The 27,547-nt window shown below is 36.8% G+C and overlaps 1 protein-coding gene across 3 annotated transcripts in view; it reads right to left on the bottom strand.

Annotated features, from left to right (window-relative positions):
- The window catches only part of LOC144072859 (CUB and sushi domain-containing protein 3-like), a 155,966-nt gene that overhangs the window by 63,876 nt on the left and 64,543 nt on the right, over positions 1-27,547 (bottom strand). For 2 of the 3 annotated variants that reach the window (XM_077598220.1, XM_077598218.1), the window contains 10 exons: positions 27,119-27,306; positions 26,628-26,822; positions 24,372-24,488; positions 15,746-15,859; positions 15,141-15,236; positions 14,581-14,784; positions 9,451-9,575; positions 9,240-9,336; positions 8,194-8,298; positions 1,675-1,793 (listed from right to left, as the gene is read on the bottom strand). In XM_077598220.1, the coding sequence (XP_077454346.1) occupies positions 1,675-1,793; positions 8,194-8,298; positions 9,240-9,336; positions 9,451-9,575; positions 14,581-14,784; positions 15,141-15,236; positions 15,746-15,859; positions 24,372-24,488; positions 26,628-26,822; positions 27,119-27,306 (1,360 nt within the window). The remainder of the gene's footprint in view (positions 1-1,674; positions 1,794-8,193; positions 8,299-9,239; positions 9,337-9,450; positions 9,576-14,580; positions 14,785-15,140; positions 15,237-15,745; positions 15,860-24,371; positions 24,489-26,627; positions 26,823-27,118; positions 27,307-27,547) is intronic. The other variant, XM_077598219.1, reaches the window with a different exon arrangement.

Below are 27,547 nucleotides of genomic sequence, written 5' to 3' on the forward strand. Positions count from 1 at the left end.
ACAACAACATGTAAGATAAAAGAAACATCTCACACACAAATGCAGTTATCGTTTTTAAATGTAGTTATTTTTAACGACAAATATTTTGGTTTTCTTTTTACATATAACATATAGGAGCCTCACAGTCTTTTCCCATCTGTAGCTTCTCTAGCTTCCATATTTCCGCAGTGTAAAAATCTTGAGACTGAAGTCTCAGCCAGTCGCTCACAACATTTTTTACTTCCTCGTCACTTTCAAACTTTGTGTCTCTCGAGAACACTTTCAAGGGATCCAACAGGCAAAAGTCTGAAGGGGCAAGCTCTTGGCTGTAAAGGAAATGAGGACGCAGTTTCCAGCCCAGCTCGTTGATGGTCTGCACCGTTTGGGTTACTGTGTGAGGCCATGCATTGTCATGATGCAAGATTACTCCTCCTGACTGATGACCCCTGCGTTTTGCTTTATGTGTATCTTGACCTACTTCAGTAGTTCACAGTAGTTGGCACAAAGTTTGAAAGTAACAATGAAGTCAAAAGTCTTGGGAGCAACTAGCGGAGACATCAATCCAAGTATTTTTATGCTGCGGGAATACAGAACACAGATGGAAACAGTGTTTGCCAATGCTGTGAAACTATACTGGAAAAAAAGTAAGCGTCTATCTGTATTTGAAGTCCTTATACTAAAGAATTCACCATATTTTTGAATGGGTTTTCGCAGAATGAAATGAAAATTATCGTGTGTGGAAATTATAAATAACAGCTGAGAGTAGTACAACTATAATTTCTTGAACCTGCCCTTATCCTTTAGTTAGCTCTTAATACAAGAGAAACAAGTCAGGTCAGCTATCTTCATTGATGCTGTTCTCAAAATCTTCATGACCAAGCAACTAAAACTAAAATGAAATGCAAGACATTTTTCATTTTTTCCCCTTAGATGTTCTATTTCAGGTGATTAGGAAAGGTTTTTATTCTATTTTATATGCATTTTATCATTAAAAATGTGGAAATATGAAACTTGTCTATTTTCAGTATTGTCATGTTCTCAAGCACATATAGATGCATACACACAATCAAAATGATTTGACACAGCATATGCATACATGCATTTGATTATACATTGACCTCTAGTCTGTGTGTGGCCTTTCTATACTCAGCCTAATGATGTGGCTAGCTGTCTGGTTGATTGACCAAAGGGAGAACAAAAAGACCAACAAAATACCCTGACAAGAAGCAAGGAAAAATGCTGCAGGATTAGCAAGGTCATACAATCCATTGCCCATGGCCTTAGAAGGTTATAGACCTAACTAGTCAACCGTCTCCAATCTAATAATCATGTGACGGTTTGAATTTTAAATGATTCGCAAGCCTTCTCACAAAATAGCCTGCAGTTGAATATTCACAATTAAAGATTCACACTGGCATACAAGAGCAGTTTCAAAAACATCTGCATTGTGTACAGACAGTATCCATATTTGATTCAACCCTTTTTAAAATCCCTGTTCTCTGCTAAATCTTCCCTCCCAAGTGACACTCTCTCCTTCGCTACGCACACAGAGAAAATATTTGTAGTATTGTGGACTTAAAGCAGAATAGCTTCAGGTTATTTCATGAAATCGTCACTCTATACAGGTAGATACAAGACCCTTATCATAGACAGCTGAGTTGAACTGCTTTACTGGCACAGAATATTTTCACCTACCTGGAGCGAGAAGCCTTGATCGCACTGGAAGGAAATCATGTCGCCTACAGTGTAACGGTCTCCCACTTTGTAGCCATTAGTGGGGGGCTGCGGTTCGGGGCACGAATCCAAACCTATTGCTTAGGAAAGAGTCACAACACACACGTGTAGACAGCAATTATTCTTCTGCATGATTTAGTAAACAACACCTGCTTAGCACACTTGGAAAATATTAGGTTTATAAATCCAATTCCTGGCAAGGAATTCAATTTAAAAAAACGAATGTTTTAATGTCTAACTACACAGTGGTTCACCTAAATGTTTTTTTAATTACATAATTTAGTGTAATCGTCGCCCTCATCATAATGTTGAAAAAAGTTAGTCAACTAGTGGATCTAATTGCAACAATTTTCCAACTGTGGTGTAAAGCTATCAGAGTGAAATTATAAAACAATCTCAGAAGGATTACTTGGCACACGTATGGAGCTCCATTGGAATAAAGTGATTACATAATTACTTGCCAGAAGAGGCCTGCTACTCAGCGTAAATGGATTAAAAGTGATGGGGGATCCCAAGTTCACACAAATGCGGCATGTTTTACATTTCATGTTTGAGGGAAAATAAGAGGGCATATGTTTGATTTGGGAAATACATTACATTTAATTTGACCTTTCCTCTTTTGAAAACGAAAAAAAAATACACAGGGAACTCAAAATTCATAATACTGTTATAAGCATACAGCAACAGTTTGGCACTACAGTAATGTGTACAGCCTTTAATAACTTTCACACTTGGCACACTGCACGCATGGTTTGTAAAGTGAACTTCTGTGGCAATGAAGCTACAACACCTGCCCATCCTTAAAAAAACACCAAAAAAGCAGTACACTAAAATATAAGCTCACTTTCAATTTTGTTTTCCAAAAGTTGTCTTTAAAACACTATGGAGATGAGGTGATTACTGTAATTATAGGAGATATTGTGACCACTTCAGAGAATGTTTATTTGCAGAGGTGGTGTCCCTAACGAGGATACACAAGCATCCACTGTTAGCTTGAGAGACTACGTAGAAGGCTAAAGTTTTGAGAGGTGGTGAACCCGCACTTGTGTCCAAGGGTATATATGTAGTACTCTGACATACCAAAAATATTAATTTAAAAAAAAATCTAAAACTAAATAAGGTAATTTTAGTATACATATATGTATACACATATACATACATATATACATGTGTATATATATGTATATGAATGCATGTATGTATATGTATATATATGTGTATATATATGTATATATGTATGTATATATATATATATGTATATATATATATATATATATATATATATATATATATATATATATATATATATATATATATATATATAAAATATATGCATATTAAAGGCCCCGCAAGTTTGACCTCAAAAGACATGAACATTTAACAACCTCAGTGCCAAGAGGAAGAAGAGTTTCTAGACAATTTGGGATTAAATTATGAAATATTCAGAAGCTGTATTAATAATGAAACAAAAGCAACCCAAAAAAATACCTGTTTTCTGCTCTCATACTCGAGAGCTGATGCCTAACAACAACTAAGAATGTGGACGCATATAAACTGGGTTTGCAAAAAGTGTGAAAAGTGGGCTTAGTAAACTTTCTACATTCTAGAGCCAGAGGCCATGTAGTAACCCTAAAGTTACAGATGTACAGCATTACATTTTGGCCCAATCCAATCCGTGAAGTGAAACCTCTAAGAATGGTGAGGTGGACATGTTAACCACTCCTCCACTGTGCCGCTGGGAAAGAGTTTATTTGGGGGAAAAACAGCATACTTTAGGAGGCTCCAAATTGTGTTGCCAATGATGGTGGCCAAAGTGAGTTGGGATAGGCTCCAGCACCCCAGGCTATCCTTGTGTGGTTAGCAGTAGAGAAAATGAATGAAAGAATGATGGGAAAAATGAAACAGGTTAAAGGTGAGCAGTGACAAAATCACTGGGTTCTGTTCGTATACCCAATTGAAGCGATTAACTGCACATTTTGTTTGTAAGCGGCATCTGCACATTAAGCAGATAAGAACATTAAACGGTTTGCTGTGAGGGGTTTTGGACACCATTAAATATAAACACTGTGTTGGTTTTGATCAAATGTGGCATGACAAAACTCAAAAAGAAGAATAAATGAGACCAAATGAAAACATTTTCATAGAAGCACTGCTGATAAGAAAAAATAAATCATATTTTTAATTGTAATGTTTAAAAATAGTATTTCAACAAATAAAGCATTGTGTTCAATAGTGTGAAATAGTATTCAAAATACTGAATGATTTGTGTGGGCTTTTGTGAGTGTGAAAATTATTTGGTAACGTATCATATCAGACTCACAAGTCCTGCTTCTTTTGGAAAGGGCTGACAATACGCGCCAGCCTTAGAAGCAAAACTGCTGTGTATACTTTGTGCAAAGAAAATGTCTGAGTAAGCAACAAAGCCATTGAAATTTAATGAGCAAATGCAAGAAAATATGCGCGTTACCTCATATAATGAATTCTACTTTTTAGCATGTCTTGACTATTCTTGTATTTTTTATTTTCAAACCACTACTACTACCATCAATTTTACAACTACTATTACTACTACGGCATCTCCTACTTCTACCTTGAATGCTTGTACCGGTAATAACTCAAAGTGCCAATTATCAGTCAAAACTGGCGACATTCTGTATTTGTGCTGAGTGGCCAGTAGCTGGTGAGCTGTTAGTAATATAGTATAGTATTATAAATGGGTCTGTCTCTAATGTTACACAGTATCATCTCATAAATCATTTTTAACTAAAATGTGGAAAGGGACAAACACTGCAGGATGAATCAAGCTGAAAAAATAGCCTTGTTTTTTTCTACATCATATACTCTGTAGAGAAACAAACATCCCATATGGAGTACTTGATGTTTTGTTACTGAAGGTGTTTCTGTTGGCCCTTTGGTTCGGTGAGCCATCTGTGGATCCCAGCTTGCTCTATTTTATAGACATTTCTGTCATTGTTTCTATAGGTGGGTTTTACAGGGGGTGCCGGCCAGATAGCATTGACAGTAAACCAGAGTGTTCTGTATAGTGAAAGGTCTACTGACACCAGTTTGCCGAGGGCTTGTTGAAGAGTCGGCTGAAAGTACTAAATGCCAACAAAAGCCTCATTCCCCTGTTCAGTACATTTCCGGTCAAACTTTCATGGATGTGGACAAATTAGATACTACGGTCTCTGCCAGCCAAAAAAAGAGCAAAAACGAAGGTGACAATAGGGAAAAGAAAAGAACATAGGCACCAGTTCTGCAGCTTGTCGGGGCACTGGGACTAAACCGTGGAGTATGACAGTTCTATTGTGAAACGTCCAAGATAGAAAAGAAAGAAAGAACTTTCTACACCATTTCATTTTGCCCCACAGCCTAAAACTGATAAGTCCGCAGCCTTCTGCCTGATTCTGACATCCTGGCTGGGAACCCATACATTACCTCTAGATAAAACGTGCTTCGGTATAACTGACATGGCATTCATTCTAAAATGGCAGCAAATATAACCTGCCTGTGCTTAAACATTATTTTCTTTATTATAGTTCAACCATTTTTAACCTTGAGATCATGTGCAAAACAAACATTTGGACACATTCTCATTTGTGCTTTTTAAATTATATTTTCATGACTATTTATATATTGATGAATCATGCAGAATTAACCTAAAAATGAACATGTGGAGTTATGTACTTAAAAGAAAAAGAAAATAACTGAAAAGGTGTTTTATACTCCAGTATAAATAGCCACAATTTGCTTGGATCGTTTTTTTACATACTCTTGGCATTCTTTTGATGAGTTTCATTTTAGAGTTATGTTACTTCAGGGTTAATTGGTGGAATTTAATTTTAATTTCAATCATTTGTGCTGCATTGAACAAGGTGTGGCTAATCTTTTGGCCTGTACTGTATATCAAAGCATCCAGATTCCCAAATATGTCTGAGGTGTAGTAAAAATATCCAACCAACTATGTTTCTTGGGTCATCCAATAACAACAGTAGTGATAATAATAATATCAAAGTGAAAGCAGCAGATGGAAGCATTTCATAAAGCATGCCGAGAGTAAATAATTTTAAAAAGATTATTCAAAGCCACTTACAAATAAAGTCTGCTGCCAAAATAGTGTATGACTTTAGATGTCGTGCTGGCATTCCCGCAGTGTGACATGTAGCACAACAGAGTCTATGTCAAGCATGGCACTGTCTTCTTTGCTGCTGTCCCTCCCTACACACTAATTTGGCACTACGATTCCACGTTTGCTGCCAACTTCACAGTGGAACCTTTGATGTGAACATGTGAGCTTTTTCTTTTTTTCCACAAACGTGAGACATAACCATTGCATGCAATAAAGTACCTGTATTGAGAATAGAATTGTCTAAGTGGTGGCTAATGATAGTGGAGGCGGTGAGTGCAAAATAAGAAATAACCAGGGACCGTTGAGATGCTTTACATAAGTGGAGGGCATTGTGGAATTGAGCACAGTGTGACTGTGGAGAAGTGAAATCATTGTTAGCAGTGAGAACAAGATTCCAGGCAGCTAGCCAGACGGCACGGAAATATACTGTGACAAGATTGATTTTATGTATTTGAGGCAATTGATTGTTTGTTACACTTGTGTCTTGTTCTATTTTGTTATGGTTAAGATCTAATTATTTTCTGTCCTTCTTAAATCATGCTCCTTTCAAACAAACATAATATAATGTTGTTCGTGGTATGTAGTGTTTTTATTTTTTCCATTGGAAGGTTGGGAGTGTGCCCCATGGCTTAAGGAATGTCCTTACCATTCATAGCAGATACATTTTTTTTCACAGATTAATCTATTTTATTACAGGTGAGTGTTTCTGGCAGCTGTCGTCATGCTTTGACTTGACCCAAGTCTAGGAAATAAGCGGGTGGAGTTGTAAAGATGAACCAATTTGAATCAGATATCAGTCTGTGATGAGTTAGATCAGTGTGGTCGGTTCTGTGAAGAATCTGATCAATTAAAATAAGTGGTGCTATGTGCTCTGCTGTGAAACAATTTTACTGCTTCAGCAATTTAACCCCAAATAATCTTTGACAATTCGGTGGCCCTAATGAGGCAGGGAGGTGTGTAAGCAGAAGAAAAGGCTTCCACCCCCTCATGGATTAATGACATATGTAAGGTCTCTCTAAATCAAAGGTTATTAATTTGGGTTGCAGAACTATACTAAAATTCTTGCATGAAAACAAACTACATTGCATAACTGGAAATTAGTGAATCACCTACAGTTGAAAATATAAGTAGTACAGAACAAGGACTTTGAACATTAGTTTACATCAGTAGTCCGGCTATGCATGTTGGGAGGCAGAAGCACTACTTGGAATGCTACACTCTCAGGCAAAGAGATGAAATAAATCAAAAGCACAACTCATCTAAAATTGAAGGTTTGGAATTCAGACCTAGACAAAAGTAGTGATTGCCAAAGAAAATTTTTTAAACGTCTAATTTGGTACATTCTCAGCAAATTGGAATAGTTCTACAATCAGAAATGTGTTTTCATAATGAAATAAAAGATATGAAAGCTGTAACCTGAAAATTTACCAATGAGAGGAGGTAGTTCATCACAAAGAAAAATGCCTACACTTGCCACCTCAAATCTTCGAAAGCTTAGCCAAGAGTTTAATTTACACAGTGCCTACTGACGTTTATTGAGCTGAATAATGTGAACCCTCTGTGCGGAACCAATGCCGCCCTTCCAGATGTGCTCTGATGCATACACTGAATGAAGCTATGTTTACTTTAGACTGCCAAATTCTACCCCTACTCCCCAGGCAATTATGAGCCAATTGTGTTATGAGTAGTAGATGCAGTATTTCTTCACCAGTGCACCAATATAAATTTTAACTGGTCAATGAACATAACATGTTGTCTGACATCACCCTATAGATACCCATCCCCAACATTGGTAACTTAACCACACTCTATTATGGCATTACTATCAGAAGCTAATTCTGAGACCATTGTGAACAGACATTCAACTACTATAGCACCATTGTGCCAGAAGCAAAATTGTATTAGACAATGAATTTTGGACAGCTTAATTAGAATGGCGGAAGAGCACAAAAACTAACTGTCAACTGCAATTCTGTCACTCAAACAAGTCATGGGACTTTTACGGTATTTTTCCTTTCCAACATCTACAATAATACATTGATTATCACAGTTAATGTGGACCAGACATGGCCGTAATAATCGAAAAAACGCAAAGTAGTGTCACCCCCAATAAAAAAAATTAAAAAATCAAAATCTTCAGTGCTGAGTCCTAGTAGCAAGGGTTGCTTCCGCTTGCAAGTTTCAGCGTGAATTTTCACATTTTTATGAACTTAAAAAAAAAATCCCCACAAAAAAACCCCACGATTTAGTGAAGCCGCGAAAGTTGAAGTGTGAAATGGCAAGGTATTACTGTATAGCAGTAGACAAACAATACAACAGGGTACACACAGATAAGCTATTTTTCCTCATACCTGTGAACTCCAAATGGAAGCCAGCAGAGGACACACTGATGTCAGACTGAAAGGTCAGGTAGAGGTTGTTTGAAGTGCTGTTCAGTAGTTGGGGAATTGTCGTGCCTGTATTATAAAGGTTGAAGTACATAATCACAATATCTGTATTGTCTTTCAACATTTAATATTTACATTTCCACCAACCCAATTGCAACTCAAACAATTTCAAATGAATAATATGTCAATTTCAATGACATCACCACCAAGAGTGGACGTTTGTCAGTAGAAAAATGTGTGGAAACTGTTTCACAATAGGCACATTTAGAAGTTGCTCCCATGCGGTTGGATGAACATGTACTTTCAGGGCAAAATGTGACAATTTCTGTTTAACTTTGTCCCTCCCTCTCTATAATATTCTTATGTGCTCTGTTTCTCTCTGGGGCCTCGTTGCTGCATGCAGTCACGACCGCATTCAGGAAATGGAGGCAGGAATGGGGCATATTAACTTTATTTTGTAAATATGACAGGTCATCGTCAAATTCTAAGCCAGCCTCAATACTGGATGTTGTGAGTTAGCAACATCTGCAAATATACGGTTTTAACTGGGTTCTAAAATGGGTGGCATTATTCTGCCTTCCCAAACCATGAAACAGGATTAATCCTCTGAGTATTGTAATTTTGTATAATATCCTTAGTTCAAACCCTTCAGGATTATAAATATTTACTAAATTGCATATATACTCCTTGATGAAATTCTAAGATAATTTCTAATTTTCATTTCACTTTTACAATTCAGATGGGTTTACTTGAGATTGTGGTCTGTGATCTGTTGATATAATGTGAGGATAGAGCACCAATGGCATTAGCTGGAGCTCCAGGCTCATTGCACACAGGGGAGGATTTTGTAGGGGTGACGTTTATGATATATATCTAGTTTTACACCATGCTCGAAAACAGCATATCAAATGTCATATGGTCCATCACCACATTTGTGCTGCTTCCACGAACTTGTGATCTCTGACTTGCCATTCCAGATGCCATATGACATTCACTTGAATTAGTTTTACCTGAGTAGCTTCCAAGTCTCCGAGCATTTCCATCAACTCCGTCAAAAAAATCCAGCGAATCCCAATTGTGTTCTGTTGCAAAGGTCACAACTTGAATCTAATAAAAAGGCAAAATGTACACAGGTTTGTGATACACTCAATACAGACATGAATGCTACACAAAGTCTAGTTAATTGAAACATGAATATGAAACAGGGCAGTGGTAGTTTACCTGGATGCCAGCTCCCTCTGGAACAACTATTTTCCAGGCACAGTTCAGATAGTTTGCATATGGATCTGGGTATCCAGGAGAAAGTATAGTGCCTTTGCGGCCCGTCAGCACTCCTCCACAGGGAACTGAAAATATTGATACAGAAAGTGATAGACTCATCTGTGGGAGTAGGGAAACAGATTTTAAATACAACTACAAATTGTGTCAAACGCACGGCTCGAGGGCCGCAACAGCTTGCCAATGGGTCCAATCCATTATTCTGCCTAGTTAATTCTTAAATAAAAGCTTTAGATTGCAAATTAAAGATGAAAACTACTCTAAGGGCATGTATTTGACTGTCTATTTGTAGAAGGTTAAAACATTGCATGTTTCAGGGGCAAGACAAGCTGACTTCAGATAAAACACTGCTGTGTCACCTTTACCCTGTGAAAATGATTACAGACGCTCCCCTACTTATGAACGAGTTAGGTTCCGAGCGATTGTTCATAAGTTGAATTTGTTTGTAAGTTGATTCAGTGCTATATTTTGTTTTATAATTTATGTTTAAGGCCTATATAAGTATATTGAAGGTTTATATAAGTGCATTTGTATGTTTAAGGCTAGTATAAGTAACCCGCATTGGTTTGTACTGAAAAAAACATTTAATAAAATGGAGAGAATACATACAGTACTGTATACATACATTAGAGAGCGAGATATTTACTAGAAACTGGCCGAAAGAAGCGATCTAACGACGATTGCACAGTTTTCTTCTTTTTTTTCATCATAAATGATGCGGTAGCACTGTATGGCATCATTCAATTGATTTGCAAACTTTGTGCAACGTTCAATATTTGGGTCCTGCTGCTCGATCTTTCTGTTGTATGCCCGTGAAACCCTCACCACTCTCACCCGCATCAAGCTTCGTTATTATTGCCACTCGTTTCAAATGAAATGGCTTGCATCTTCCTTGCAACTCCCTCAATAGAAGCATTTCGCTTTTTACCAACCATATTCAATAATGGATGCACGAGATATTTAATGACACAAATGAAAAAGGTTCTTTGCCCACTGGAGATACGTTCACGCACTTCCGCATTGCAACGAAGAAGGTAGATGCTGGGTGAGCTGAGCCCTCACAGCGCCAGGCGTCGGTATTAGCGGCGGAAAGAAGTACTACTCGGAAAAAATACAAAATTGGACTTACGAACATTTTTTGACTTAAACGCAATTTGCAGACATGTTCGTATGTACCGTTGTTCGTAAGTTGAATGTTCGTAAGTAGGGGAGCGTCTGTACTTCCTGTGGCTTTTCTAATATACAGCACTTTCTTGGTGAAAAGTTCGGACTTGAGTTTCTATGGAGTGATAATAAAAACGAAGTAGTCAAATTTTCAGGCAGATGTGGCTATGTACAGTATTCATCCCTCCATTCTGCTTATCCTCACAAGGGTTGCAAGGGTGCTGGAGCCTATCCCGGGCAACGATGGGCAGAGATGGGTAACAAGGACAAGGAGAGGAACAACCATTGAACCTCACACTCATACCTAGGGACAATTTATAGTGTTCAACCAGCCTACCAGGCATCTTTTTGGGATGTGGGAGGACAACAGAGACCCCAAAGAATATGCACGCTAGCATGGTGTCGATGTCGGAACTGTGAGGCGGACCACCGTACCAAATGAAAAAAGATGATCAGTTTCATTATTTACATAATGTGAATATTGTACTTGTGTATATGTGTTGTGGCTGTTATTTATAGCTTATTAGACCACATATCTACTCATTTCAAATGAAAGAGTTTGACACATCTGCTTTAAACCAACACTTATTGACTTAATGATCATCTGTAAAATGTATCCATTTAATGCCAGATGATAAAGACTCAACAGACAATAAACTAGCTAGAGCTGTGGAAAGCTGTCTTTCATTTTGGAGAGTTTGAGAGTAGAATTTTACATCCGTTCCCACATAATTTAATACCAAGAAGGGTTTATATGGCACCACAAAACTGTGTCTTGCAGCATGCATAAACAGTTCAGCTTTAAGTGAAATGTTATCCCCTGCTGGGAGCATAAATCAACGCTGAATATGTCTTTGCAGCACTAGAGTATTTCTCCTAGTGCGTCAAATAAAATAATTACGAACCGTTTTAAATATTCTACTGGTTTTCATGACCATGCTTTTTATTATTAAGTCATTATGCTTGCTGGATTGTCAAATTTGGGTAAGCCCAATTACATAAGTACCTCCAGTATCTATTAGGCATGTACAAGATGAGACAACTATTAATTGTAGGTAAAATAAACACTCGGCCATTTTTCCTTCGGGGTCTGAACATACTTTAAGTGTGTTACATATTCTTTTGCATTACCCCCAATAGCTGCAGGTTCAATACATATATTTTGTGTTTGCCCCTAGAGAACTGTTTAGGAACAGGTGAAATGTAGGTTTCAAGATTCCAAAAACGCATCTAACCTGAGTTCAAAATCTTACCAGGAAACTGCAGATGTATCTCAAAGAAAGACTTGAAATTTCACTTTGATTTAACTGCTCCTTTGAGTCCCCTGAGCTGTCACTTCACATAATTTGTAACGCAAGATTAGAAATCATGAGACTCATAAAAGTATGAGAGCTCCCTACCCATCTCAATCTGTGACAAACTCATAATTCAGAGTTACTGCACGTAGACGAGCATGGAGGCTTCATATGATGAAACATTGTTTGAACTGTCTTATGTGTTTTCACAGTGACTTTTAATTATTTGAATCAAAAGGATATTTATATTTCTCTGTTGTGAATTAACGAATGATTTAAGTTCACTTTGTGTTATTTATTATTGCATAAATAGTAGCGAATGTATGCCCTCTTCTATAGTTACATTGTAGAATGAGTGTGGCTGGATATGTAAGCAATCAAAGTACGTAATACCTACATTATCATACATTGGATATTTCTGAGAATGCAAATTCCTACATTTACTTTAGTTGCACTATTTCAAGGCTCTAAATTTTCAGCATTAAAGGGACAATTTCCCCTTCATAATCTCCCAGGCAATGTAACAAAGCAGCATATGTCGTCTTTCAATAAAAAGGCTTAAATGTGAAAAAGAAATAATGTATGGGAAAAGACTATGGGAATGTTGCCTTCATTTTTGGATAAACGTGCATACAAACATTTTTTAAATAGCCTTCACTCTTAAAATTAGAGCAACAAAACAAAATGTTAAGATGCACTGGTTGGGACTGCTAAATTGTTTACGCAAGTGTCACTATGAATTCCATGGTGCTGGCTTGCTGAAAATGAATCAGAGCATGCTGCACATTTATGCATGTCTTAGCACCCACAATATAAATGATTTATTATTTGTTTATGCTCTGCTACCTAAGCATTTAAGATGAGCCAAGAATTAAAAAAAAACCTAAAGTTTTATTTCGTAAAATATCCTTGTTAATTTCAAGTAAATGAGAACTGAGATAAGCAGTGAGTACTTAGAATGATTGCGAATTAATTCCCAAGAAGTGTAGTAAATGCAATAGTTTAAAGAGTCTAGGGAAGATCTTTTGCAATGCTTTAAATGTTAAAATGTGGAATGTACAATTTCTTCTTAGTGTCTCGCTACAAGAGAATAGACTAATCTTCACAATAAAATCAACAGGACAAAAATGGAAGTGTTCAATCCCTGGTGTTTCCGACCTTTCCGTGTGGAGTTTGTATGATTTCTTTGCGCCTCCATGGATTTTCTCCAGGTACTCTGGTTTCCTCCCACATCCCAAAAACATGCATCGTTGGCTGCTCGAACATTCTAAATTGTCCTTAGGTGTGAGAGGGAATGGTTCTTTGTCTCATTGTACCCTGCATTTGGCCGGAAACCAATTCAAGATGTCCCCCTCCTACTATCCAAAGTTGGCTGAGATAAGCAGAATAGAAAATGAATGACTAAATAATGGAAGTGTGTGTGCTTTTCAAACCATCAATTTTTTGTTTTTTGTTTTTGTTCAAAGAACAAACCATTTTCAAGCAACCAATTGAGTATTAAATGACAACAACACATTAAACTACTATAATGTCAGTTCACTAGACCAGTGTTTCCCAACACTTTTTGCATTGAAATAATTTCAAGGGACACCACCATCTGAAAATCTTTTCATTTATAACTATGTTCCCTATATTAACAATCGTCATTCTCATCAAAGTTTTATCAGCAGGAATGACATAAACCGCCAAAGTAATTCCAAAATCAAATTTTCACCACTGACCTAATGTCACCAAAAGTTAACGTCTGCGGACCCCGAACAACTTCCGGTTCTAGTGATGCAAAATTAAGTAATGTAATGTTTTTACACGCATAATTTCAAATTCTGGGTTTCATCACATTTATCACAATTATCAGTATACAATTAAAAAAAATGTTTTTGAACAGTTCCAAAGTTGTACACTATGCGATCTTGTCTCACGAGATATAGCCTGTGATATTCTCATAATGATGACGATGATGATCCGAATGTGAAACCATTTATTGAAAGTTTGACCTTCAGCTAATTATGGAAACATTAAGAATGGATCCACTTATTGCACTGCTTCTCTTATGTAGCTGTGAAAACTGAAAATCCCTGGCTCAAGGTCTACCTCGCGCAACTAGGAAATTTCATTGGCTGACACAGCCACTTTTTATCCACGTGTCCACCATTAAATTTCACTGTCCTTGTCAAACAGAGTGCAAGTCCTGCTGAATATGCTATGTTTTGGTAAAAACTGGGTGCTGACAAAGCATCTAAAGTGTAGGCATGGTATGACTAGGTCATGCCAAAAAATTAAGACACATTTGAGAGTTTTGGTAAAAATAAAAAAAATGAAATCATGAATATTAAAATTAATTCCTTAGATACAAAAAAACAGTTATAGATAGATTGCACAATAGATTGCTAATCAAATTATGCTATAAAAACCATGTGTCACTTTAATAGATTACATCTACATATAATGTATAAATTAGTAAAAATACTCACATTGGGTTGGGGTGACCTCACTTTTCCATTTTTAAATGTACTTTTGCTTTAAAATATAACCCATACTATTTCCAGCCAAAAAGAAAACAATCAATGTTTTGATACAGGTGAAAGGCCTTTTATATGAAGAAGAGCCCACTTACCAACACATGTGGGCACAGTGCCGTTCCACTGGGCCAGTGCATTGGGCACAGCCTCACACTTGATGGCACTGGCGCCATGTAGCGTATAGCCTGGATTGCATTCAAAGAGGACAACCATACTCGTGCCAAAGTCATTCCCTAAACGCTTCCCAAAACGAGGCTCCGGGACCGAGCTACACTGAGAGGCGCTTGTCCTGGGGACGGCTAGGAAGGAGATGAAAGCAAGAGTAGACAAATATAGAAATTGGAGAGGAGGGGGTAGGCATGATTGACACAGAGACAATGGGGGATGAGTCAGAAAGACAAAGAAGGCAGAGGGGAATGGTTAGAACATCACGAGACGCCACGTGTGTTATGCATTATTGTTTTCTGGTGTGCCTGGATAAGTACTTTGATAGCATGGGATTTATCTCGTGTTTTCTGCCAATTCAGAAATGGTGCCAAGTTGAAGTATACTTAAAAAAATAAGGAAAAAGATCTAGCAATATTATTTATTGCACCGTGAGGGTCAACTAGGACACGTCAAAATTTAAAAAACAGTTTTTGTGAAGAAGCCATACCTTGGTAAACAAAATGAAATCCTTTTGCTGTGTCGGTTCCATTTGCGGTAAACTTAAGTGTTACCTTGTTTCCTGAGCTCAACGGGAGTGTTTCCCCTGTAATTTAGAAGCATATTAGACATGCTCAACATTATTACTACACAATATGTCTCAATGCAAAAAGCATGAATAGCCATCCCATTTTTTTCTCGTGTTTGATGTCTCAGCCAGATTGAACAAACGTGTAGTTTCCAAAATGATTTACATTTAAAAATTCAAATATTTAAGGAGAGAAAAAAACAAAATACATTTGTCTTTGTATTGTATCATAGTCTCAAACAATGGGTGAAAAAAATCGTCAACAGGTGACTTGCATTGTTTATTAGGGATCCAAGAATTTATTTTATTCTCATGATTACTTGTTTATTATTATTTTAACATTACTGGAGCAGTATGAATGAAGTGCTTCAGATTTATTATTTTACTCATCTGGTGAGATGTTTTATTTGAGGTGTGATTCTGTCCTTTATGAGAAAGAAATATTTGATTTTCACAAATATAGACGCCTTTGATGCAGTGAAACGTACAACTACTCAAGAACATCATATGGCATTGTATATTTGTACCTGAATGGGATCCATGAATCGAAGAGAGAAGTGAAGCATCCGTGGAAGAACCATCATATATATCCACAACATCACTGGGCAATGTATGAAACACCACAAACTGGCCAAATAACACTGCAAGCAAGAAAATGAAGAATATATACAATTAAAGAATACACTGAAAATGTGTTGTCCAACCTCTGCACAAAACAATGATTTACCTTATGTTACATAGAATGATCTGAATTGCATGCCAAAGAAAACTAAGAGTATAGTCATAAAGGTAGTGAGTGCTCTGGCTACCTTAGAATACATGCTTTGACATTTGTCCAAGATACATGCCCACTAGGTGTTGCAAAACAGTCTCCTCCAAAGCCCCCGCAAGTACGCATGTACAGAAAAATCAAAGGAGGCATGGGCCAAGCCTGACATTGGAGCATTTTATTAAATCAAACCAACAAAAAGGAACCCATGAAGCAAATATTGTCTTGATAATTCTTCCCCAAGTCATTCAGACCTATGATTTAGTAAAATCTCAAATTCAAAAAAATTTGCTGCATCTAGATTTTCATAAAGAATTAATCTTTGCTTTTCATGTTAGTGCATTAGCTAACTTGTTTCGTTGCCAGACTTGCGCCGGTCACGGAAATAGAGAACATGACACAAAAGTAGACCAGGTAGCACTTACAGTAGACAGAGAGCAGAAAGTGAAGAAATGTGATTTATTTTCTTCTGGGTTGAACTGTCATTATTCATCAGGATGTTATTAATAGGTGCCATATTAAACACTTTTTTATAGTTATTATGAATTAGTAGGAGGCAGTCGTTATCTGGGGCACACCCACACTACCTTTTCAACCCCAAAAGTTTTCATGCTGTGCAACCCAAATATTTTTGGACAATTAACATTAGGCTGTAGGGGGAAAATGTGCTAAGGGGCCCCTAGCGGTAGTCTCAACACCTCTGATATGTCACTATAATTACATATGAACAACCATAGGGACTCCCAAAGTTAAATCAAATACAAATATCCACCTGGACAGATGATATATACCGTACATAGAACATTAACCTAGAGCAGCCCAATTCAACCCTATTTCTATATCTGATAGGAGTGCCCAGGGCTTGGCCAGAATCTGAATAGAAGATAGATTTACCCAGAGGGATGGCTCAGTGCAGAGGCATTAGCATGCGGTACTATCTTGAACACACTCCCTACTATTCACAGCTACTACACACTCTCAGAAGAGAAATGTCGCTCATATCTACAGCTAATCTAAAGCCAGCCATGCGTGTCTCCAATCTGCTCCTCTGCCGTAATCACGTCCACATATTAAGTCAATAAATCATTGTAAATTTGTTGCCTAATTTATGCAGGGCTGTGACGAATCTTTTGTCCTCTGGGCATAGTCATGGTTATAGAGTGCAATGCAGTTGGAAAATGAAAAACATTTCCACGCTTGCATCTTCACTTGGATTTATCCCAAAGCAGTTAAGTCTCTCCAATTGCATTTACACACCTAGCTGGGTGTCAAATCTTGATATTTATGCATCGCTGAAACTCACACTGATATCCCAGCAGAGCTTGGATTTGGCAATCATGTGGAATTTTAAGTTGACCTTATTCTTATAATCAATCTAACTTGAAAGTAATCATTTTCAAAAATGGGAAGAAAAAATGTATCAATTAGTGTTTGTTGCTGAAAACATTCTGGACCACATAGAGTGAGGAATGTTTCACTTATATTATTAAAGAAAGAAATAAGCTAATGCAGAAATACAGAATTGCCAATCATATAATGACATAAGGAAAATACTATCTCTCATGCTCTCACAAGGGTCATGGGGGTGCTGGAGTCTATCCAGCCAACTGTCTATCCAAACTGTGGGCAGTAGGCGGGGACACTCAGAATTGGTTGTCAGGCAATCGCAGGGCAAACTGAGACAAACAACCACTCACGCCCACAATACTAATACCTAGGTATATACTCTAACTGTTATACTATATTAGTATGTGTTATTATTAAAACCATATTTAAAAATACTTATTCCGACTCACATAACAACATTTATTGGACACAGTATTAGATTCAGGTATGTATAAAAGTAATGTACGTACTATAGGTTCCACGTAAATATTAGTAGTTTGTGAAATGTTTCTTATTGTAAGCATGTTTCATAAGCATGAACAAAATATATTATACATGAAGGGCAAAAGTAGAACAAAATGGGTGGTGTGCAAATGTGTGCATTTGGCATCTGATTTTCTAAGCAATTCATTATGCATTCATTTCCTGGACTGCACCTGGTTTCTTTCAACACTCAGTCTGTGAAAAGCTACCATTTTGCATTCCCTAAAAAATGTAACTCAAGAAATGACGAAATGTTTTTAATTTAAAATCCTCCAATATGTTGTGGATTTACCTGTCGTTTCATGTCATCATTCCTGTGTCTACATGACTGCCTAAATATAGGAATGGTGCATTGGTGGGGTTTATCCAAAAAATAAATGCTGGTGCAAGAATGCTCTATTATAATTACTGTATGCCTTTATGTACATGTGACAAACACCAATGCATCTGCTAAGAAAACACTAGAGTACACGTCCCTGAAAATGACATTATCTTTAAATCTTTAAGCAGCTCCGTCAGGTTTGCATCTAGAGTATTAGATAAGGTGGATAGTTGAAGAGCAACATTTCACATACAAGGCTACAAAAAAGTAAACAATAGTTTAAAAAGTAGAAGAAATTACTTGAGTTTCAACATTAGTGCAATTCAACGGAGAGCCATTGAGGTGAAATAAAGACCAGGAAGGAAAAGGAAATCAACGTTTCGGATTGATTCTATTTCAGTGCTATAAACATTCACTGCACTTTCAGATTTTATTTTAATTACTCTATTATAATACCAATTAAGGGGTAAAAAGAGGGATGTCCTTGCAAACAACAAAACCGTATATTGCAGATGAGCTGATCAAAGTACGTACGACAGGAAAGAGAAATGTCATCATCTTATAAAAGCTCTTTCCATTTCTATTCTTGTTCCCACATCCATTTGATCGTCCTCCTAAAGAGCAGAAGAAAATCATCCCCTAGATCACACGTGTTTTCTGAATTTTCATTCGCTTTAGGGCATTGTTGATGGATTAACTGAAAGCTTGTGTATACCACTGAGGCGGAAAATTACGTAAATGCTAATCATACAGCTTGTGAACAGCCTGTAAGAGTGAACATCTCAGCCCAAGTAATTTTGAAAGACGAAGAATGTGTTTTGTTCTGCCCTAGAAAGTAAACTTCTATATGGCTCCTGAAGCGCAGCCAATTTGAACTGATGTGACCTGTTCATAAAGTTTAAATCAAATTTAAAAAAAGTGTTCATCAAGGAATATACCGTGCAATTTTTATTTTTAGCATGGCATGTGAATTGTGCTTAAATATACCAATTTTTGTAATACATTTGTTGTAATAAATGTATTCATTTGAGAAAACCCTTAACAGTGTAGTTTTGGGGATTTGTAAAGTACAGTATTGTATGAAAAGGAAAGTTTGAGATTTTTATGTTATCAGTATATTTGGCATTTACACAATACATTCTAAGAATTATTTGAAGAATAACAGCTCTTTAACCCTGAGGAGGTAAAATAACTATAGTGACTTAATAGGTAGCGTGTCGGCCTCAGAGCTCTGGGGTCCTGGGTTCAAGTCAAGGTCGGTCCACCTGTGTGGAGTTTGCATGTTATCCCCGGGCCTGCCTGGGTTTCCTCCGGGTACTCCGGTTTCCTCCCACATTCCAAAAACATGCATGATAGGCTCTAAATTGCCCCTAGGTATGAGTGTGAGCGTGAATGGTTGTCTGTTTCCTTGTACCCTACGATTGGGATGTCCCTCGCCTCTGGCTCGGAGTCAGCTGGGATAGGCTCCAGCATCCCCCGCAACCCTAATGAGGATGAAGCGGTTCAGAAAATGAGATGAGATGAGAACTTAAGAGGCATGAAGAAACTGAACTTAAAAGGTTCCTGCAAATAAGGGTGCCAAGGGAATTTAGCACACAATTCTAGAGGTGGGTGCTGTAAAGAGATGACATCTTGAGAATACTAATATTCATTTGATATTTGTCAACCTAAGCTACAAATTATTCAAAAATGCAGAATAAAAGAATGTGCAATAAATAAGGTTGACTCACACACCTAAGGTATAACAAGCATTAATTCGCCCCATGATTCAGTGGGGTTGAGTTAGGTTTTTTTCCCCCAACGACACAGGTCTTACATTAGTGAGGCTGGAAAAGCTTGTAGGAATCAATCAAAATGCAGCTTTAATATTTTTCATGGCAAACTATGGTACCGCATATCTGATGCAATAGTGGTATGCATCTCAAAACAGAGAAAAAAAAGGCAGCTTTAATATTTTTCATGGCAAACTATGGTACCACATACCTGATGCAATAGTGGTATGCAGCTCAAAACAGAGAAAATGATGTGGCAGCACAAGTAAGGCGTTAAATAACAAGACACAGACGAAGGCTAAAAGTTTTTTTTTTTTAAAGAGGCAGCACATGTTAGCCCTTCTTGCAATGAAGTTCATAAAGACGCACCTGTCATCTTTGCTGTATGGCATCATAAGCCTTCCGAGATTGTGGGCTCTGACATGAAACAGAGACTCATTTGCCAAAACCAAAGCAAGCAGAGAGGCATATAATTTTAATGGCCCATTATCACAGCAAACTTGCATCAGTATATTTGACAGAGGGTTAGTGGCTTCACCTTGGCACACACTGCACAATCCCCATTTGGCTTCAGTTTTGAGCAAAGTTCACCCCTCCTTCTTCTGCGAAGATAACTGCCAACTACTGTCTTTTTTTACCCACTATATATATTAAAAAGTCCTTAATGTTTGCAACTGTACATACATACACACGCCCCCATATATATTTATACATAAATAAGATGGAGATGTGCTAAACGGAATTTCATACAATGATTTACCAATATGGATCCATGTATAGGGCGCATTGGATTATAAGGCAAACTCCTCGCTTTTGGGAAAATTTAAGTCTTTTAGTTGTGCCTTATAGTGTAGAAAATATGTATACATACTAATAACATAATACATACTACTACTATACTTTAGGATTTTCACACTTCATGTGGTGTTATGATTATCACCTTGACAGAACATACGTAAGCAAAGACTGATAAGAAACAATTATGTTTGGTCTAATCAGTCAATTTTCCACATCAGTTCTGATCCTTCAGCAATCTGTTGAAAATGTTGACTATAATCACATGAGGTACAAATAATTGTACCACTGTAGAAGCTCAGTAGTTGAATGCAATCTTTTTTTGGTGTTAGTCATGATCATTGTTTAAGGGGACTTTTTAGTCAATCATTGTTTAACGAAACTTTTTGGGTGTTATTCAGATTCATTGTTTAAGGCAACTTTTTTTCCTCGCATATATTTAGCCACAGTATTAATACGAGCTACAGGAATAGTGATACCAAAAAAAAATGGAAAAGTTCAGATGGCAGTGCAAAGACGTATATAATTAGGTTCAAAATTCGATCAAACAGCCATTGTCAGTGTGGGTGTGTGAATGTGTGAATGTGTGCATCTGTATGCTTGGGCGTGAGTCGTGACTCTTGTTCTGTATGAGCTTTCATTCTTATACCTTTCATGGTAATAAAGTGACTGAGGTGAATGTAATTGCAAGCATCCTTGATCACATAAAGGGCATTGGGAAGTTGGCAGTTTTCAGAAAAAGTGAATTTGCTTTTGTGTTGTAGTATATGTAGGACTGTATTTCCCTTTGTATGAATACAAAAAAATGATGAAAAATAAAAATTCTATCAAAACAGAAAACAGATTTCCTAAGATTAAGTCCTAAAATGGAATGTCTCGTATATATTGCTATAAGTGCCTGGCAAAGCTGAATGCATGGAATTCATATAACATCACACAAGAGTCATACTTGAGGTGAAGGTTTTCATGATAGTTCTCAGCAGTGCTTTTTTTCTCTTTCAGTTTGCTTCATTAAAAGCCACTGACTCATTATGCCTCACCATCTTGCTTATTCTCGTTGCGGCAGTCTCTCTCCTGCAGTTACACAATTTGCCTTGCACAAGCTCACTCAGTCTTTCTGTGCCAATCTAGTTGCAGCTCATATTTATTAGTACAATCCGTCAGTTCTTTGTGACATCACATGGCAATTAATTATGCATATGCTACTATATACATTTTGCACATATACTTAAGGATGAATACAAGTTCGTTTATGTTCTGGGACTGCCTAGATATGAACCCAGGACCCAGAACTGTGAGCCCGACACGCTCAAACGCCCCTTATCAGTTTTATCAACAGGAATTAAATACATTTTTTAAAAGTATTTATATGACAACATTAATATCTCATTTTTTAAATTTACGTCCCCTAATATTAGTTCAATCTCCGAATATTGGATTTAACCGCATTCTATGAATACAATTTGGTCATGGTGATTTTCACAAAGTCTTCCCAAACACAACTATTCAAATCATTTGGTGAAAAATCTTACATTTTTATTAGCGCAATCGGTCCATTTTGAAGATTTAAGAAAAAAATACCTGCACAGAAACCATTCCCTAAGTGATAAATAAAATAAAACGTGCTTCTTTGGCACTTGGATGAATCTTTTCCATGACAAAGAGTTTGTCTTTATTTGTTGTTGTTTGGTACCAACATTGGTGATATGCAAACATCATACATTATTGGATGTATGCTAGCACAAAAGATGAAACACTGAAAGCTGAACTAGTGAATTCCTTTTGACCAGTGAACGTGTATGCACGTATGTTTACAAGCAGTGCCCTAGGCAAAGATTGAGTGCCATGAATAATTCAGCATTTCAAAAAAGAAGGAGCAGTATTGTTTGAAATGTGACTGCACGTATTATTTCAGACATTAATTAAAAATTAAAGGGCAAAACAGATGCACATTGTACCTTAATGGCTTTGGAATGGTGGAAAGCACCAAACAGCCATGAGTGCTGAGTATCAAAGAATGATGGCGCACTTGTGACTTTCCTAACCTGATTCTGTGTTTTTAATTACAGTGTGGGTTTCCTCTGTCATAATTAGGCTGAAGAGGTTGGACAGATTGCATGAATATCTTTAAAAACTAAAAGAAGAGCATAATTATTTGGGGAATAAGATGGAAATGACTTTCGAAGTTCAAACTCAGTTGCCGGCATGATTTTAAAGCCCATTTTTTATCCAACCTTTATTTTATCACTTGTATGACTTTTTTGACACAGAGCATGGCAACAGGCAACATTGTAATGGGTATGGCTGAAAGGGTGATGATGATAGATGAATTAAATGCTCTAATACAGTTTTGCCCACACAACAGACCAAAATAAATCCATGTATGCCTTATTTCTTTCAAACCGTGTTCATATTATCTGCTTTCTTTTATCATTTCTATGCAGCACAGTAAATTGCCTTTATTGATAAAGTGTGCTTGCCTTACAGGTAAATAAATTCCAGGAGTCTTTAAAAGAAACCCTAGTTTGTTTCTACACTGTCCATGTACCTAAAGAGAGATATTTATTTCAGCTTCTTTCGAGTTGTCATGTAAATATAATCTTCCCACGACCTTCAGACTTAGAATTGCTGGCCATTGTCATATGTAGTCTCAAATGCCCAACAAGTGTCAAAGTTGTGGAGTTTTTCTAAATAATTAGCATTTCCGCTGAGTATGAACTATTTTATTAATGTTTTAGGTTTTTGTCAGGTTATTAGATGAGCAATTCAAACTGGTGGACCATATTGTAGAGTTGAACCTTGCATTCAGAGATGACCTGTTGGCTCAATGTAAGTACTGCTTCCCCAGTGTCTATTGCTTGTAACTACTTAGCATTTTGACATGCCACTTCAGGTAGTATGCACATTTTATTCCCCCCAAGTTGGATAGATAAACCCATATTTCAGAAAAAACAAATGCTTAACTACCATAAATTCCAGGTAGAAGTTACAGCAAAACAAACACTATCCTATAAACTTTACCTCAAAATATGTATATAAAAATAAAATATATCGTGTTAAAATGTAGACACAATAAAAAAAAAGTATATCCTGCGTAAATGGACCACAAAAATATTGGGTTGTATGTGGGTAGTAGTCTCATCTCATTTTCTGAACCGCTTTATCTTCACTAGGGTCGTGGGGGGTGCTGGAGCCTATCCCAGCTGACTTCTGGCCAGGCGAGGGACACCCTGAATTGGTGGCCAGCCAATCGCAGGGCAAAAGGAGACAAACCACCATTCACAATCACACTCATACGTAGGGGCAATTTAGAGTGTCCAATCAGCCTACCATGCATGTCTTTGGAATGTGGGAGGAAACCGGAGTACCCAGAGTAAACCCACGCAGGTCTGGGGAGAACATACAAACTTCACACAGGTCTACCAACCTGGATTTGAACCCAGCTCCCCCACTGTGAGGCCTACGCGCTAACCACTCACTCCACCAGGCCGCCCTCATAGCTTTGTGAAGGCCCATATTCAAAAGACGGCACACAATTAAAATATACAGACTGTACAAATGGGCTATAGACATTGAGTAAGTACTTTCCAAACTCAACTATTTTGAAAATGTTTTAAAAGGCTTACCAAAGTCCCCTGGAACAAAGATGTCATACACACAGCTCTGGCCTCTGGTGTAATTATGTGGATAGTTGGGGGAAAGCACAGTGCCCTCTGAACCAGTAAAGTGACCACCACAGGGAGCTTTGGTGACAGGAATGGAACAAAGAGCGATACAGTTAACAAATGTAAAAAATCAGCTTCCAATACCTGGGGAAATAAAGTGATATTGTGCTATCAGCAAGTGCACACGTAAGCATTTATATCACAAAATGAGATGAGAAGTCACCATTGGATTTTTTTACTTGCTGACATATATACAGCATAGTATGGGGATGCCAAAACAATTTGTCATTTGAGAGACACGTCTGGGACTTTTTCAAAAACCACTGTGTGTTCTAAATAGACAAGGAGGGCTGATTTATGTTTACATGTTTAAAACCCAAAGGGGAATAAAGGCAGCCTGGAAAGTGTTTCAGTCCCCAAATACATCAAAATGTCATCCTTCAACAACCACGAAATAATGCTTCCAAATATGTATGCAGCATGGCTGCAAGACTCAATATGAAAATGGTCAAAAATGCCTTTACAAAAAAAGGGGGAAGGGGTCTCTACTAAAGCTAAGAATAAAATATTGCAACCAATTCTTGGAGATTGGTGATGGTATTGTCTGGAAAAAAAAATTATAAATCAGTGAAATTCAAAAACATTACAAGGACATAGTGATTGAACAAAGTCTTTGAGTCAAGACCTACTAAACACTGACAGATCCCTTTTAAAACACTTGCAGTGTGAGGTGTTTTACACTTGCAAGAGCCTTACAGCACCATAGATCACAGAACATAGTATGGGTACGTAAGTGAAATTCTGTAACCTGTTTGTGATGCAGTGACAAACACACATTGCTGGAATAGACAAGACAGACCTAAACAAAAGACATCTGGACTTTGGAAACACGAACATATGTTGGACAGTATTTTTTTATCCATATGGCCATTTTGCATTTTGAATACAAAAAAAGATGACATCCCTGTGATGCAATTGTTTGGCACTGGGTTCAATTGACCACGGTAACTTTATTTGTCAGTGGGCTGGCTGCTAACTATAGTATGCGTGTTCCTCCGTAATTCACAACATAGAAAGGGTGTGTGGGGTTACCGCATCCCTGCATGTAACTGCACATTTATTTTTCAATTTATTGGAAAATTATTTAATTACTTGCCGAATTATGCAGATGGACATCTAAAAGCCGTACATTGATTGGGCAGCTGAGGCCATTAGACTTCAACTTGGAAATGTCAGTTAAAATTTAGCTTCAAGGTGAAACTACTAAATTGAATGTCGGTTATAGTTATAAACAGAGCATGGTTCAGAGAATGAAAAAGTCATGAATAGCTTGTTCGTGCCTTCCATGCAGAGCAAAATCCCTTCCTACGCAGTGCAGAAGATGAACGAATTTATATATATATATATATATATATATATATATATATATATATATATATATATATATATATATATATATATATATATATATATATATATATATATATATATATATATATATATATATGTATATATATATATATATATATACACATATATATATATACACATTTATACATATATACATATACACATTTATACATATATACATATATACATATATATACACATATATATATATACATATGTATATATATATATATATATATATATATATATATATATATATATATATATATATATATATATACATATGTATATATGTATACAGATGCTCCCCTACTTACGAACGAGTTAGGTTCCGAGCGATTGTTCATAAGTTGAATTTGTTCGTAAGTTGCTCAGTGCTATATTTTGTATTATAATTTATGTTTAAGGCCTATATAAGTATATTGAAGGTTTATATACGTGCATTTGTATGTTTAAGGCTTGTATAAGTAACACACACTGGTTTGTACTGAAAAAAACATATATATATATATATATATATACCACATATATATACATATATACATACATACATATATATACATATATACATATATATATATACATATGTATATATATACACATACATATATACACATATACACATACATTATATATATATATACACAATCTATTTTACACACCCAAAACCTTTTGTTTCAGCTCAAGTACGTTTTAGTTATAATTTCAAAATGATCCATTGCGTCTGTTGTGCGTACTTTAAGTGATTTATTCCACACAAAAGACTCAGAAAACACTGCATACTGACCCTGTAGCTTTTTCTCTCACCTTGACAACTTGGCTTGCTTCGGTCCCATTCTGGTCTCTTACTGTTCCCCATGACGCATGTCAGCGTAGAATAGCCTTGCAGTAAGTATCCAGACTCACAATTAAATGTAACCATTGATCCAAGTTTATAGTCAGTGCCCATTTTTGTGCCATTCATCACATTCCCTGGATCAAAACAGGCCTCGCGCAGTTTGGCTGCCAATCAAAAAAGCAAATATTTAGAGGGGGAAGATGGCTACACTTTAAAGAAGGTATAAACATGAAAAAATAAAAATACTGGTTAGCATCACAAGGGACTATTTCATTAAACTAAACTGCGGTGGAAGCATACATCAAGACTTGTAAATGCGGATGATAAAAGAGAACTGCAATCAGGAAGCAATATCCAACTCACAACCTCAAAGGTGCACTGAATCTCATGCATCTTTATGCATGCAACTAAATACGACTAAATAGAGCATGTACAAAGAAAGCCAACATTTTCGCTGTACCTTTGTACTCTAAATGAAAGCCAGTGTAGCTCACGGAGCCATCACTACGAAATGCCAAGTACATGAAGTTAGAGGAACTTTCAATCTTTTCAGGAAGTTTACTATCCTGGAAACTGCCAATCAGATGAGTGCTGCTGTCTGGTCCATCATAGATGTACAAGAAATCATAGTTGGGCTCAATACTGAAGCTGCAACAAAATCAGACAAAATCAGATAAAATTTGTCATATTTGCAAAGTTGGAATGCCAATAGCACACATGAAATAAAGTACATGAGAAAAATGCTCCTACTCTGAAATTACAGCCTATCCGTGAGTGTGAGGAGTGAGACGCAAAATATTTTTTGCTGTCTTAGGGGGAATATTTTCAAAAATGAAATACAAAAAGAATGACTCTCAGGTAGGGAGAGATTAAATTGTTGCAACAACGT

This window comes from Stigmatopora argus, chromosome 4, assembly GCF_051989625.1.
Source record: "Stigmatopora argus isolate UIUO_Sarg chromosome 4, RoL_Sarg_1.0, whole genome shotgun sequence".
NCBI lineage: Eukaryota > Metazoa > Chordata > Actinopteri > Syngnathiformes > Syngnathidae > Stigmatopora > Stigmatopora argus.